At 38.7% G+C, this 17,465-nt stretch overlaps 1 protein-coding gene across 3 annotated transcripts; it reads right to left on the reverse strand.

Annotated features, from left to right (window-relative positions):
• Window positions 1-5,168: 5,168 nt before the first annotated feature.
• On the reverse strand, window positions 5,169-12,886 carry LOC124280160. 3 transcript variants are annotated; one of them, XM_046716047.1, is made up of 4 exons: window positions 12,116-12,885; window positions 6,646-6,717; window positions 6,218-6,289; window positions 5,169-5,652 (listed from the first exon to the last, which is right to left on the reverse strand). In XM_046716047.1, the coding sequence occupies exons 1-4, from the start codon at window positions 12,840-12,842 to the stop codon at window positions 5,252-5,254; spliced, it is 1,272 nt and encodes a 423-aa protein (XP_046572003.1). In that variant the 5' UTR covers window positions 12,843-12,885; the 3' UTR covers window positions 5,169-5,251. The 3 variants fall into 3 exon arrangements, with proteins under 3 accessions (XP_046572003.1, XP_046572020.1, XP_046572013.1); XM_046716064.1 differs by lacking the exon at window positions 6,646-6,717 and having other exon boundaries at window positions 12,116-12,886; XM_046716057.1 differs by lacking the exon at window positions 6,218-6,289.
• Window positions 12,887-17,465: the final 4,579 nt, after the last annotated feature.

Here is a 17,465-nt window from a genome sequence, read left to right on the forward strand (position 1 = left end):
GTTGCTCTTCTTGATGCTCAGCAGAAACTTTCCTGATGCAGTGGCTCGGCGACCTTGTCACCATGAAGTGGTGGGATGACATTTGGCTCAATGAAGACTTCGCGTCATTGTTTTGATATTTTGGCGCTGACCACATAGAGCCTGACTGGGATATAGTGAGATAGGTTCAGTCACATTGAACAAGATCAATAATACCTCGTCTGCATGACATCTTTAAGCAATGGGGCCATTGGAGGAATTGGACTTGATGACTAAATATAATCCTAGTTTTGTAATGACCTTATTCATTACATGCAATACATTACATTGTCCAATTTATAGCGGAAGTCAGTAAGCTATATACCAAGGCTGGATTAACGAGTGTGTGACTGGCTATAGTATGAGTATCACGGTAGTGTGACATTGGCGATATCGTGAGTATGACGAGTTGATGACAATGGCGACATCGTGAGTATGACGAGTTGATGACACTGGCCCTATTAAGAGTATGACAAGTTTATGACACTGGCCCTATTAAGAGCATGACGAGTTTATGACACTGGTCCTTTCAAGAGCATTTCGAGTGTATGACTCAAGCTATATCATGAGCATGACGGTTGCATGACTCAGGCTATATCACGAGCATGGCGGTTGTATGAATTTGGCTACATCATGAGCATGACGGTTGCATGACTCAGGCTATATCATGATCATGACGGTTCTATGAATTTGGCTACATCATGAGCATGACGGTTGCATGACTCAGGCTATATCATGATCATGACGGGTCTATGAATTTGGCTACATCATGAGCATGACGGTTGCATGACTTTGGCTAGAACTTGAGCATGACACTTGTCTGGCGTTGGCTACACCATTAGCATGACGAGTGTTTGACTTTAGCTAGAACTTCAGCATGACGAGTGTTTGACTCTGGCTTTATCATGAGCATGACGTCGTCATTGTTATCATCACAGTATAACTGTTATCATCACTGCATCACTGTTACCACAATCGTATCACTGTTATCATCACCGTTATCATCATGTTGCCATCGATATTATCACCACTGTATCACTGTTATCATCACAGTATAACTTTTATCATCACTGCATCACTGTTACCATAATCGTATCACTGTTATCATCACCGTTATCATCATTGTTGCCATCGATATTATCATCACTGTATCACTGTTATCATCACAGTATAACTGTTATCATCACTGTATCACTGTTACCATAATCGTATCACTGTTATCATCACTGTTATCATCATTGTTGCCATCGATATTATCATCACTGTATCACTGTTATCATCACTGTATAACTGTTATCATCACTGCATCACTGTTATCATAATCGTATCACTGTTATCATCAACGTTATCATCATTGTTGCCATCGATATAATCACTGTATCACTGTTATCATCACTGTATAACTGTTATCATCACTGCATCACTGTTATCATAATCGTATCACTGTTATCATCAACGTTATCATCATTGTTGCCATCGATATAATCACCACTGTATCATTGTTATCATCACAGTATGAGTGTTATCATTGCTATCACAACCGTGATCATAACTGTTATCATGACTGTATCACTGCTATCATCCCTGTGTCACTGTTATCATGACTGTATCACTGTATCACTATAACATCATCCCTGTATCACTGCTATCATCCATGTATCACTATAACATCATGACTGTATCACTGCTATCATCCATGTATCACTGTTATCATGACTGCATCACTGTTATCATCTCTGTATTTGTGTTATCATTACTGCATCACTGTTATCATCACCATATCACACGGCTTAATAAACATATTGTTACGGTACTGTAACAGTAGGAATTAAGTCTGTGCTGTGAGCGGGGATTTCTTCCAGTCAGACTAATGGGTTTGTTGCTGTTAATTTATGTACTATTACCAAAGTATTTTTGACATATAAATTCATAGCAGTATTCAGCCTCAGTGGCAGTGACACATTGCCCACTGAAACCATGTTAATCTCTGTTATGTTAGAGCGTAACATCATGTTTCTTATTTGCACTACAATCGTCGTGGGGGGTTTTCCAGTCAGTGCTCATGGCGATTCACTGTATGTTGCCATGTTCTTTTGGTTGACGTAACTGGGTTGGTATGCTATGGAAGGTATGCCCGGAGGATCATTGACAACGCAGCGTGTTCATCCTATAACCCAGTGTACCGACAACAAGCCAAGGAACTATTTAAGGTCTGGAAGCAGAATCCACGAGCTGATAGGTACGTATTTTGTTACTGATGCTGTGATGGCAAAGTCACGTGAGGATTTCAGTGGCATGTAACGGTATTCCTGCTTTTACTTGCAAGTCGTCAGCCCATGTAACAAGGTATCGGCGTGGACTAATATCGGCATCGTTGAACACCGCCGGACCAACAGCCCACCAATAAACATATAACATTTTCCAAACATTTCGACGAGGTTTAGAAAAAACATTTTCGTCAAAGCATAGTCGCAGTGTTATAGCAATGTCTCACAATTATCTAAAAACATTAATTATTCCAATGGTTCTTTGAAAAAAGGGTGATTAATGAACAAAAAGCTGTTACCCTGGGAAATGACGTCGGAATGGCGGTATGTATATCGTTGTGAAGGAGGCCTACGGGAGTTTGCACTGTTATTTTATGTAGGATACACAAGATAATTCGGCTATCAATGGCAAGCAGTATTATGTGTTCAACCAGAGTTCAAGTCAGGCGGATATTGCCGCTATTACGTTTGGTTTTCGATCTAGTAAGTGTCTGCACAGCCCCCAAGCCGATGACACTTACCGTCATTAATTTCTGTTTCCTGTTCTGTTCAAGGGAGGGAGGGAGCTAGAAACGGACCGATATTCAAAACATTGGATTTTCAAACAAATTCCTTCCGACTTCACACACTAACAAGTTCCACTGCTATTCTGATATATTTAAAACAATGAGCGCTAACATTTCATTTTCAGTTGAAACAAATTCCCTCCAAGCTCATACGCTACCATTTTCTCATCTGTATATGTTCTTTTTTCCATCTCAGATGCGCCAAACCGTGTCGTGTAGTTATCTGAGGGTGTGATCTGAATGTGTAATGCCATTCCCATTTTTGGATAAACCGGTCCTGAGGGCGAGCAGTCGTAAGGCAGAAGGACTTTAAATCTTCGTCGAACATGTGTTACAAGTGTGAACAGGGGCCACAGTTTTCCCTTTATGCATACTTACGGACGTCAACACTTGGCCAGATTTGCCCTTAGTCCATACTTACGGACGTCAACACGTGGCCAGGTTTGCCCTTAATCCATACTTACCAATGTCAACACATGGCCAGGTTTGCCCTTAATCCATACTTACGGACGTCAACACGTGTCCAGGTTTGCCCTTAATCCATACTTACGGACGTCAACACGTGGCCAGGTTTGCCCATGATAGATACTTACGGACGTCAACACGTGGCCAGGTTTGCCCTTGAAAGATACTTGCGGACGTCAACACGTTGGCAGCTGTACCTGTTATACATACTTACGGACGTCGACACGTTCACAGGTTTGCCCTTGATAGATACTTACGGACGTCGACACGTGGCCAGGGTTTACCTTTGATACATACTTACGGACGTCGAAACGTGGCCAGGTTTACTTTGATACATACCTATGGACGTTAACACGTGGCCAGGTTTGCCCTCAATACATACTTACCGACGTCAACACGTGGCCAGGTTTGTTGAACATGTTGCTGCAGACCGCTCCTACTCATTTCCTATGTGAGTAGCCACAAACAATAAGTACAGTTTGACAATATCCGAGGTATTCCATTGTAGTTGTAACATATTGTTTACGTTTGAGGATATTAAAAAAATATTTTCTTGTTCTTTTACAATATATCTTGAATACATACTGTTTTATACAAATATACAGAAAATTCAATAATACTATATATAATTCCACACCTTCACATCGGGCGTTACACAAAGGTTAATATGCCAACTATTTGGGCAAATGAATACCACCGTTCACTCTCCGCATAAACAACGTTAATAACTAACTCCACCCCCTATCCTCCATCTCTCCCACCTTCGTCTCTCCATCAACATCCATATGTGACCCGTGAAGATCCGGGATAAAATAGGTCTTCAGCAGCCCATGTGCTTGCCATAAAAGGCGACTATGCTTGTCGTAAGAGGTGACTAACGGGATCGGGTGGTCAGTTTCGCAGACTTGGTTGACAAATGTCATCGGTTCCCAATTGCGCAGATCGATGCTCATGCTGTTGATCACTGGATTGTCTGGTCCAGACTCGATTATTTACAGACCGCCGCCATATAGCTGGGATATTGCGGAGTGCGGCGTAAAACGAACCTCACTCACTCACTAACATCCATATGTTTACCATGTTTACATATGAGATATACTGAGTCAAAAAAAGAAACTTCACATTCATTATTCATTATTTTTCAGATTACATTTTGTGAATTTTTTTTGGGACTCAGTATAGTTACTTGGCAGGTCACACTGACCACGTAACAAACAGTTCTGTCATGACGTCGTAAACTCCATCCATTTTTTATATCTGTGTCAATATTTTTAAAGCTTAAGTTGTTTTCTCTCTGAATGGTTTCAATAGGTGATAATTATATTTATTTCTATTCTTTGAGGTATATTATTATTAACATAATATTTGTAAAAACAAATATTATTTGTATGTGACGTCATTGTATTTTTTTACTGCAATTTTCAGAAAAGACTGCAATGAGAGTGCCGGATGGGAAACTGCATGGTTGAATACCTATCGAAAAGACAGTGAATAGACGTCCTTGATTGGATTAATAAAGCTGAGATGATTTGGGCGATGATTGTTATAAGTTTGATTTTGTCACTGCAGAAAGTGTTATTTGTGACGTCACCAGCGGTGTCACGTCATTGCCACTGTACAAATGGCACCTCAGTCGGAGGTCACAGAGTGCAGCGACATGTAAACAAACAGTTTGTTGTTGTCTGTTTCACATTTCGCGATACTCTCAGAACAAATTTAACACAGAATAATGTTAAGACGCCGACGTTTACGTACAATCACTCACCGTTTATGATTACACTCATTTCACAATTTTCTTACCTGATCACGCGAGGTTCCAAACACAATAAACAAATGACAAAATGTCTGAAAATACATTCAACAAGTTTATTTATATGCAGAAAGAATAAAAGGAAATCACCATGTGCTCCGTCTCTGTCCACACCAACACTGACTTCAGTGAGCACCAAGTGACACCAGGAGATCCACCACTTGCTGATGTTCAAAGTCTCTCGCCCAGTAGACCGCTGTCCTCCCGTTGTTGTCCCTGGCATTGATGTCCAACACGCTCTGTGACAGGATCAGCTTCACGATCTCCAGGTCTCCACCCATACTGGCCCAGTGAAGGACGTTGTCACCTTCTACGTCCACCAGTGACACATCAGCCCCTCTAGCCACAAAGAGCTCCACCAAAGCTTTGTGTCCCCACCGTGCTGCCGACATCACCGGTGTCCAGTTCCACCGTCCTTTTCTAGTGTTGATGTCCACTTGACCCGCTGACAGGATCCGCTTCACTCTCTCCAGGTCACCTAACCAGGTGGCGGAGAAGAGGTCGCGGACTGCTGGTGATAGAGTCGCTGCAACACAAAGTAAACTGTGTACATCAGACATCTTCGTCACACATCTACAATGTTTTCATCATGTGAGACGTGACTCGGACATTGCTACATCATTTAAACAATTCCATCATGGCTGACAACAATACAACATGGAGGGAATGTCAACATGTGGTTTCTGGAATTATGGATGGTGTGTTTATACACAACTCTCTGTTAGAACCAGAAGTTGTCGCAATATCTTGTGTACGCCTGGAGAAAGATGATGTTTGTTGAACTTTACAAGTTGATAGTGTCAGTACAACTGTTGTTTGGTATTTGTTAGGGTCAAAAGATATAACGCTGGTTTATGTCACAGTGTTTTGTTTGTTATTTATAGCCACACTCAGCAGTATTCCAACTGTTAGGTGGCGACCTCACAAATATCTTGTTCGTGAAATCCTGTGATTGACAAAATATACGTCGATCAATACCATAGGTGAGACTCATCCCTCAGGTCAGAATCTCTACAGGTATGTCCATCAGCGTGTTAAATGCAGGAAGAATTAAGGACTCAGCTTCCGGCCTGCTGGGTTCTCCCACCTACCGTGTAGATCAGAGACTTGTGTCGTCACTGGCGTTGGTGGAACCGTGCTGCTCGGGCTCGGGTCAGTCGAGGCTGAAACAGGGAATATTTTATTCAGAAAACTGTACACACATTATGACTACTGGCCTCAGTTTTCGCCTTTCAACATATGTTTTGCCTTTCAATATTATGTATGATTAAATTCTAAATACATCTCTTATGGAATAAGTATTAAATATATATGGTTCAATTCGATTGAGATAACTTTTCATCGAGACCACGCGTCTATGCAGGAAAAAAGTAACACTTCCTAAATCTAGTTTTTACAGTTTGAAATCCAGTGATTCACAACATGAACGTCGATCGATACCATAGGTGAGACCTATCCCTCAAGTCAGAATCTCCACGTCAAAGACTGAGCTTCTTGCCTGCTGGGTTCTCCTACCTACCGTGTAGATCAGAGTCTTGTGTTGCCACTGGCGTTGGTGGAACCGCTCTGCTCGGGCTCGGGTCAGTCGAGGCTTAAACAGTGAATATGTTGATCAGAAAACTGTACACAGCACATAAGCATTTCTACTATTGGCCTCAGTTTTCACCTTTCATATTTTGCCTTTCAATATTATGTATGGATAAATTCCAAATACATGTTATAGCAGAGGTATTTAATATATATGGTTTGATTTGATTCAGATACCTGTTCATCAAGACCGTGTATCTCTGCAGGAAAAAACCAAGAATACTTCCTAAAGTTATTATTACAGTTTGAATTTGAAAATGTAATAAGCTATGCACTGTCTGTGTTAAAAGCTGAGATGCTCTTCAAGGTTGAAATGTTGTAAGTGAATAGATTGTTATTTCGTTTTGAAATATAGACATGAACGGTGTAACTAAAGAATCTGTTCGCCTACATGGTTAGGGTTAGGTTTGAAGCGAGTATATTCTACGGGGACTTCAAATTTTATATATAACCATACATGAATATTCACATTCTAACACTGAAAGATAAAACAGACAAACAAACAAAAACACATGCACTTATACCTACTCATAATTTCTCTTTATGGACTTTATATACTCATCATTCTATTTATGGAATGACCGACTGTTTAGTTTGAATTCATTAACCGTGACTGGAATTCAAAACTGACTTTCCTTAATGTCCCCATCCCACCCTGCCTGTTTAGTGTACATGGTATTTTAGTCAATTCCGTAAATTCTAATGTCAAGCAGACTAAACTTCAGTGTTTACCACGCAGTGTGAAGGGCAGCATGGTAACTTTATTCGGTGTTTGTGCAACACAGTTGTAATTTCTGTCAGGCAAACTCTGTGAAACACTCACAAAATGTCAGCATACCGAGCGACGGCGGAAGTGTAATTCTAACACTACTATCTGAGGCGGAAACTGTAGCTGACACAGCCGTACTTGTTGTTGGAGGCAACGTGCTTTGATAAACAACAAGGGTACAAACACGTGGCAGTGTGTGGTGGTTAAGATCGAAATGTCGGCTGTCCGAGTGAATAGCATTCTAAGTCTGTATGAATATAAGTTTAGCTACAAAATATAAAATGTAAGTTTTTTTAAACAAACTTTGTAACATACTTCTCTCTCACTTGTGAATAGGATTCACAAATAAACAATACATGGAATTCATCTTCAATATAGATTAGACCTTTACATTTACATGATGTACAGAATCTTTTTATTATAGTCAGTGTTGATATAATGCCATTTCTACAACTATCTTAAAATCACTACACCTAATTTGTACCAAAGGAGCTATTAAATGGGTAGAAAGGTTAAACGGTAAATAACATTCAACATTTAATACTTACTTAAAATACTGATAATAGTTACCAGTACATTTGGAGGAATTACTCAAGGAAGTGTACAAGACTGTTTTAAAATATCTGATAATATTTGTTTAAATAAGCTTATAAACATTTTTTACATCACCAACATCTTGACGAAACCAAGCTATCCAAAAGCAGAATATACAAGAATACTTTGTAACTTTGGATGCCCATGTTGTTGTACCACTATCATCGAATGACTTAAGCATAAGGTAACTTTGAAAGGGTAATCTGTCATGGGGAAGTTGCCACATTCAGTCAGGCCCATAGAATTACAATATGACCTATGTATTTTAAGATACTTTTATTCACGAAAATCAAGCTGTACAGATTCAAAACTTTAAAAAAAAAGAAGTTCCCCATATTTCAGAGCCATAGCATAAAATTGGTGCGATCAGTGAATACATCATGTTTTTGGTATAAATCTGTACAATTAATGTCCCCACATTTCTTTTGAAAATGATCAACTGATAAAATTGACCCTCTGGCTTGAAATGCTAAACATTATTTTGCTCTGGACCAAACAAGTTTTGGTGTAAAATTAAAACGTCACTTTTCATAAGATCAAGGCCCTCCACTTCTGAAAACAAAACTTTAGTTTTCTAAAGACTTACTTTCATTCCTGTTTCTTTACAAAATAATTTAAGGGCATTTATCTTTCTTCTGCAGTTGAATATGCATTAGCAAGGTCATACACATTAAAAACAGCGGAAATAAACATTCCCTTACCACCTTCATGTTGCTTAATTGTACATCAATCATTCATAAATATTATAAATATTTGAGGGCTAAGAAAACATCCCTGACGGGTACCCACATTACAAGGAAACCGTTTAGAAAGCCCATCAGGGGTTCTTACACAGGCATAAAGGTAATGATAGTATAATATCATCCCCTCTAACCCAACCTTACGGAGTAAAGGTTCATCATGTTTTAGTGTCTCGAAAGCTTTTGAAAAATCAATAATATCTACTGTTTCTTGCATAAATATTTCTGTATGATAGCCTGAAAAATGCGAAGTATTGTGGAATAATTTTCCTTGAAACCAGACTGATATTCATAAATGACATTATTTAAATCGGACCAAATTTTAATCTTTATTTAGAATTGATGTAAATAACAAAGGGAGTCAATGGATGATATACCACAGTAATTATAGGGGTCGTTCTTGTCACCAGATTTTAACAAAGGGCAAAATATGTCCTTACCCCGAATGGGAGAGAAATAGCCAAAGGCATAAAGTGTATTAAAAGAACAATGAGAATAGGGACAATGAAACTTCTCGACTCCTTTAGAAATTCATGTGCAATTACATATGGATCAGGGGTTTTACTATTTGGCAAAGAGAGAATAGTTGGCAAAGGAAGAATGTGTGTTGCTTGTAGGTTGTAAAGGTGGAGGTAAATGTGATTGTGTGTTTGAGGAGTATAATGCATAAAAGATTTGAGAAGGGATCTATCCATTATTGACACGATTGTGATATTGTTTGAAAGTGTTTTCCAAAATAATTCAAGGTTAATGCTTTGCTGCTAGTAATTTATCTTTCGGTTTGTTTTGGAACTGTAATCTTTTTTATTTGAATGTACATTTGAAGAGTGTTTGTAACTGTCTGAAGATTTTAAAGTCTGTATTGTGATCTATATGAGCTCTGACTGCTGTCTATTTTGTCATGTTAATGTTTTCTTATTCCGAATCCTACCAAGGTGGTTGTGTTCTCGTTTGTTGATCATCATATATGTTAAAATTTTGTGTGTGTGTGTGTGTGTGTGTGTGATCAGCTGCTTTTTGAAAAAGTGTTACCAAGTGTGAAAGTGTGACCTTTGTAATGAATGCACTGTTTTTATCCTTGTACCACATGTATTTTGTCTATTTGTCCTGCTTCCTCCTGTGCATTACTGTTAGGGGAGGTGGGGTAGTCTAGTGGTTAAAGCATCCGCTCGTCACGCCGAAGACCCGAGTTCGATTCCCCACATTGGTAAAACATGTGAAGCCCATTTCTGGTGTTCCCCGCCGTGGTTCTAAATAATTAATGTGTAAGCGATTTAACAAGAAAAGTTTTTTCAACATACTTTATAAGTAACAAGCTTCATTATAGAACCCTAACTTTGTATTCACCAGATATGTCGAAGCACTTTGACGCAATTTTGGGTCTAATATAAATGTCTCCTTTTAATACACGTTATATCTGGATGTCCCTAGACTTCGGAGGTTTGGATGTCATTAGCTGCGATCATTCTGTCAAACAAATCATTGACTACTTACATTGAGCTTATAACACCAGATACAACATTGAAAGAGTCTGTTGTGCAAAGTGCAGACGTGTATGAATGCAGGACACGTTTTATGGATAATAACTTCTTGTATTCTTTATACGACGTTTCAGAGCTAACTCTTGCTCCTTCATCTGGTGAATGCTGAGTCGGTGCACAGAGTGAATATATATAGATTAAACATGTTTACAACATGCAAGGTGGGAGAATGTACACAGATAACAATGCATTGTAATGACAAAGGCAAGACTGGGGGTGGGGTGTGTTAATGTACAAAGATAACAACATAATAGGAAGCCAATTAGATAGGATTAACTTTGTAGTGATGTAAGACAAAGCCAGCACCATTGGCATGTCCTCCTAACCTTACGTTCAAATGCAATCTAAGTTGAGATACCAAATAACCTATAAGTACACACACACACACTGAAATACACTAAGCGCCAAAAGATACGTTACCCTCCTACCTTTATGAATTACTTTAAGACTATCAAAGCTATGTTAGATGGTATTAGTTTACATGAAAGCTTAACAACACAGCTTTATGCAAATCACAAAAGGCATTTCATAAATGCATTCATATTTAGGTGAAATGCAACTTTTTCAGGAGAGTCCTATTTTCGACCATGCCAAAATAAACCAATAGCAGTGATTTAGATGTACAAAGAAAGGTTGAAATACAATTCTGCTTTGAGACAAAGATAAACCATTTAAAGTCCCCATTTTTAAACTATTAAAACAGGGAACAACTGTTGTAGAGTGTGTGAAATTGTACGAGAATCATTCCTATGATTTCAGTCTTTTAAAACATTTTCTGCTGATTTGCACTAGTGAAAACAAGTACAACGTGTCTTTGATATTGTGAAAAGTGTTTAGGAACACCTACAATTTTCTCTGTTAACATTTTCGAGTGCAAAGTAGTATTTTTCCATTTTCTGTTTACACATAGCTATATCAATCGCCAAACGTAGCAATATTCATGCAGTATTTGCATCAATCTCACGTGTAGAATGATTCTATAGGGTATGAAGAGAGCCTAGAATGCATGATATGATACACAAGTACGAGAAATATGCCACGAGTAACAGCTGAAGAGAGCGAAAGAGCCAGCCAAAGAGAGGATGTTGCAGATGAGGTCGACATACAATGTTGTTGCCAACGCCCTCGTATGCCACCGTATCACGGTGATAAGACTTATTCAGCGCTACCGACAGACTGGGGTCACCATATGCAGCAGAAAGTTTCATCCTTACTTGAGTAGGTTTTAAGAAATTCATTAAGGAAGGAGGGTTACGTTTCTTTTGGCGTTTAGTGTATATGTCCAATCAACATTATGTTCATACGCCAATAAACATTATGTTTCCACGCCTAATAAACCCTATGTTGCCGTGCCTAATAAACATTATGTTGCCATGCCTAATAAACATTATGTTGCCATGCCCAATAAACATTATGTTGCCATGCCTAATAAACATTATGTTCACATGCCCAAGAAACCCTTTGTTGACATGTCCTGTAATGACATAGTCTGTTTGTTCACACTTTTTATTGGTAAATAAGCGTTTGAAATAAGGGTAGCTTAAAACTGTCATATTCAGAAATGAAACGTTTTCACAATATAATAACACAGAAAGTTTATCTCTTATACTGTTTCAAAAGATGCATATTTAGCACGTATGCAGTATGACTGTAAACATTGGCTAAATTTTAAAAAAAATAATGTTATTGTCATATCTTCTGGTTGGAATATCAAGATAGAACGTTAATTAAGCGACTGAAATTTGCTAAAACTCTCACCTGCTGTACTTCCGGGATACGTCGAGGTCGAAGTGGTCAATGACACCTGCGACAATGACGATGTTGTCAGCGAACTTTCATTAACATCCTCCTCCTTAATCTCTTTCTTCGTCCAACAACAAGTCATATTCAGTGTCATCAAGTTCTCCGTAAGACCAGTGACTTTTTGTTTTGTTTCAAAAATATCAGCATTGGTCTGATTCAGTTCAGATTTCAGCATCCTTGCATCACGCAGGTCAGCTGCAGTCTCATTCAACTGCAGCTGTAACGCACGAATGTCTTTGGTTAACTCGCCATGTACTTCTTCGAGACTTTCTCGGTAAGTGTCTCTTTCTCGTTGAACATGTCTCAACTCTTGAGTTACGTTTTTAAGCTGTGTCGTTGCGCTTTCTACGGTTGCTTTCAGGCTTTGAACTTCTTTGACCATATGTGCGCAGATGGTATTCCCAATGTAGTCTCTTTTCATGATGTCGGCAATAGCTTGTTTGACTAAGCGCTTGATCAAGGGAGGAACGAATGTTTTGGTCAGTTCTTCTTTCAGTGACGACTTCAACTCTTCAAAGTTTTCAATCATTTTAGTCTCAGTAAAAGTTGTACGTTTCAATAAAATGATCTCCTCTTCCATCAGGCCCACCCGTTTAGCCAAGGCTTTACGCCTGGCACCAGCATGTACGTCTGTTATACTACACAGCACGAGAGAGAAGAAAGTAAGTGTTGATAGCTCCATTTTACAAGTGTAAAGGCACCACGCAGCTAGTAAGACGACTACCTCGCCGCCAGGTAAACGGCGTTAATATTGCCCGACATAAGTGTTTGGCAGAATGCCAGCTCGGGGAAACACATGCTCCACCAGTAGTGTGCGTACACGTTGCATCATAACAAACCACATGGCGGATAACTACATATTGAGAGAATTATCCGGTGCCAAGTACTCAGTAATCCCAATGTAACCGGGTTGTGTTTGGCTATACTGAAGACCAGACACTGTTTACGGCTTGTGAGATATATTCCTTTACTGCCAGACACCCTGAAACACATGTTTAGAGAATAAGTGCCAATTTCTGGATTAACATGTAAACACAGATAAATATATACAATCATTGAATCTGGGATATCATTTCTAACATATAAGGAGTAAATGTAATATTAAATCATTGCGAAAAGATGCTGTTACATTGCCATTAAGACGTTGACTGAAACCGAGAACGTTTCAAATACGTCGTACTAACGTACACAATATGAGGCCCGTGTGGTAAGAGTTCGGCCCGTAACTCCCCCTTGAAAAGTATTCTAATTATAACTTCTTTGAGTGGCATTTTAGAAGTTGGGAAGTACAATATAGGACAAACTTTATGGATAACAACTTCTTTTTTATTGGTGAAGTTGTTATCCATAAAGTTTGTCCTATATTATTCTAATTATTATGATTATTTCAAGGGTTTAGGGTTTAGATTCAGCATTGTATAGGTTTAGGGTTAGGGTTAGGATAGCTTTTCTACGGGCGGAAATCTTTTCATCGGTGTCTGGGTGTTAAGATGGGGTCATTGTAGGGACGCCGAGCATTGAGGCCATACTGGTGTAAACGGCGCCGTACGGTTTGGTCGCTGATGTTTCCACGTTGCCCCTGTATTGTCAAAGCTGTACGTGTAGCAGTCTGGGTTCTGTTCCGTAAGTGGGACAACACAATGTGTCGTCTTGTCTGGGCATGGTGACACGTTGTTGTCAAGGACGTTGACGGTCACGGGTACTTACAGTCTGCTGCAAGCCTTGGCTGAGTCTGACAATTGAGGAATAATGGTAGTTGAATGTTTACGTCACATCCCGAGTCGACCATCGGGCATTCAAGTAACCCACTGCCCTTTCTCGTTCCGGTGTCAAACGTGACATGGTAAATAGGGTCAATCACGGTTGAATTCTCACTCAAACTGGTGATTAACAGTTTGGCAATGGTGGTTTTTTATACCATTTGTGGTTATTACGTCAAACGTTTTAAAATCACGTGCATGTCATGATTTTCATGATATCGAGTCACAAATGTGACTTTGTTTTGATGCAACAGTTCAAACCACCATGTGTGTTTTACTTGTTGCGATCCCTATCATAATTGATCATTCATTCATTCCATCCTGTATTTTCACATTTTGTTCAGTGCATTGTAGTGTGGTGCGTTTCTAATGTTGTTCAGTATATTTGGCAATTTGTTTAAGGTGAAGGTCTGTTGAGTAAGAGTATACACAATCACACTATCATGCTGCCTACTGTTTCAGTATGGTAATGTATATTTCGCGTATCTTTTCACGAAACTAATTTCATTATCTACATTTATTATCTTATTCAATATCATGCCATACATGGATATAGGCTATACGTTTTTCATCCTTTGAAATTTTTTTGTCCGTTTGAAAAATACTTACATAAGACAATTACACATTTAGCATTGTACACCATATTTCTAACCTGTACACAAGTGTCAGATGTAAGCATAACTGTAACACGTGTTTTAGTTCCTATGATGTGCAATACCCAAATGTTCGTGTTTAAAAAAAATAGGTTAATGCACAGGACTTTATTCTAACCTTATAAGTAAATATGGCAACATCAATCCAAGCAAATGATTTATATGTTTCATGAAATCTATATGCACACACGTTTCAAAGGAATTGTCTTCTCCATTCACTTTGTTCATGTCGTTTTACAGACGATTAAGGATGATCCATACTGATTGGTGAGGTACGCGCGTCTGTTATAAACACTGTACGGTTCACTCTCGTTTTATCACTACATTTCTACCAGATTGCTATTAAAAACTATAAACCATGATCCTCAAGGGGGGTTACCATTTCTGTAGACTCCTTTAAGGATTTGTTTTCCGAACCTTTGTTCCTTAACCCGAATATCAAGAAAAATATAAAGTACTTTCTCTATGGTTTACTAAAAGGTGTTTCCCAGCTTCTGTCTGCGACAAGAGGGTAGAAAATATAGTACTATGTTTTATTGACACAAGTTCAAGTTCAGTCTCAGCATAAATGACAAAACCAGATTGATTCGGATGTTGAATGTGTCAAGATCTATGAAACAAACTTCCAAGCCACACAATAAACATTAATCAAGGGGTTCCAGTACAGATTGTAGCATAGAATTCTTTCCACCAACTCCTTCCTCTAGATGTTCTAGATGTTTTTACTGTCCTTCGCTGACAGTTTTTAATGTTATTTACCTTTATTTATTATAAAATTATGACTGGTTTTAGTCACGATATGGCTGAGATATTGCTGTGATGTGACATAATCTTAACTTACTCAAAAAGATATATTCGTGTGTTTTGATATACTCGTTTTCACTTATGTTAAAATGATGCTAAACGGTGAGAAGCGTATTGTCGAAATTAAGATACAGTGTCTAATTAATCCAGTCATTTTATGTTCTGTCGATTGCCGGATAAAATTGCATCTTTTCCATAATTAACGGAAATTAGATGAGATATGCACCAGTCGACATGCTAATGTGGTCTTTCTTCGATGTTGCAAAAAAACATAAAACAAGACATGGCGTGGTGTGGTTTTGTTTTCAGTAGTACATTACATTTACTATATGCATGTGACATTTATTAAAAGCCATTATATATATTGAATGTATATAAACATAAGCACACAAAATTCAGTTGATATGTACCCATGTCGTTCAGATATCAGACAGTATTATCTTCGCTCACACTTTCTGTAAAGATGGACAAAATAACGTCGCACAATGCTTTCATTTGTGAACGATAAATAGCGGAGAAATTTGCTGTGTTCTTTAATGCATGACAACGTTCCGGATAAGAGGCAGCAGTGTCTATTTTCCAAGACGCCATAGTATTTACATTTCGTGTTTGAATTTACACCATCGAACAGGAAATTTAATATTCTACATTTCTGTGTAATTTTATAGCCGTCGGTAGATCCAGGGCTATTCTCGCACAACATTCACTTTCCTGACTTCATACAAATCTGTCCTAATGAAAAAAACAGTGGTAAATATCATCAACACTATTTGAACTGGAGACAAAGACCATTAGTCTTTTGATTTAAAAATCCATGAGGAATTCAGGGACGTGTGTGTTGCAGCTGAGTGTTCAACATATGTGATGTAATAAGCGTCTCATGGCCAGCTTATGTGAAACGTACAACGAGTGGTCACTAAAAGGTTATTTTTGAAGTCACCCCTGCTTGTCGTAAGAGGCGACTAAAAGGGTCGGGTCTCAGGCTCAATTACTTGGCTGACACATGTCATTGTATCCCGATTGCGCAGATCGATGCTCATGCTGTTGATCCTTGGACTGTCTGGTCCAGACTCGATTATTTACAGACCGTCGCCATATAGCGGCGTAAAACTAACCTCACTCACGCCAGTTTTCAAATTCAGTTAAAAAATGTAAGTAAACGATACCTTGTAATGAGTACAAAATGGAAAAATATAATATGTACCTAATTTTCAGGGGCCATTTCAGCAATTCTGCTTTGTCTAAAATAACAATGGATTATTTCAAGAAACAGAACTGGGGACATTTTTCAGAGTTAAGGCGAGGTTTCAGAATAATCATTATTGATTTGATAAAACAAAACACATACATGTACCAGTGATCACCAATAGACAATTTTTCAATTCAGTTCAACGTGTAATTATCCGATATTTACAACATGCAGTAAACGATACCACGAATGGTGAATTCTTAATGTCTAAAAAATGGCAAGATTTACGAAGTCTGGAATTCTTACCGGGCATTTCAGTAATTGTGCTTTGCCTAAATATCAGTATGTTATATCGAGAAAGAAAGTACTAGAGGAAATATTTGTCTTTCTGGCTTCCATTGGATTAATAAAGCTGAGATGATTTGGGTGATGATTGTAATAGGTTTCATTGTGTATACTGTGTGTTTAGTCACTGCAGAAAGGGTTCATCTCCCTGTGGCACCAAAAGGGTTAAATGTCAGCAGTAATCAGCTACAGATGTTCATTCTTCCTTTGATAAACGATACCGACCGCATGGTACCACAAAAACTGCTTATGTTGTATGGCACGAAGCCAGTATTGCGCAGCTCTATGTCCTATCTGGCTGAGAAGACGGCCAGGCGCCTCAGTATATATCTGTGACGACACCAGCAGTGTGACGTCACTGTCACTGCACAAATGGCGCCACGTCGGCTCGGCTCAGTCTGAGGTCACTGAGAGCAGCGACATGTAAACAAACAGTTTTGGTCTGTTTCACAATTCGCGATATGCTCAGAACAACATTAACACTCACCTTACACTCACTTCACAATTTTCTTACCTGATCTTGCGAGGCTCCAAACACAACAAATGACAAAATG

This window comes from Haliotis rubra, unplaced genomic scaffold (assembly GCF_003918875.1).
Source record: "Haliotis rubra isolate DU_JTF1 unplaced genomic scaffold, ASM391887v1 Scf1074, whole genome shotgun sequence".
Lineage (NCBI taxonomy): Eukaryota > Metazoa > Mollusca > Gastropoda > Lepetellida > Haliotidae > Haliotis > Haliotis rubra.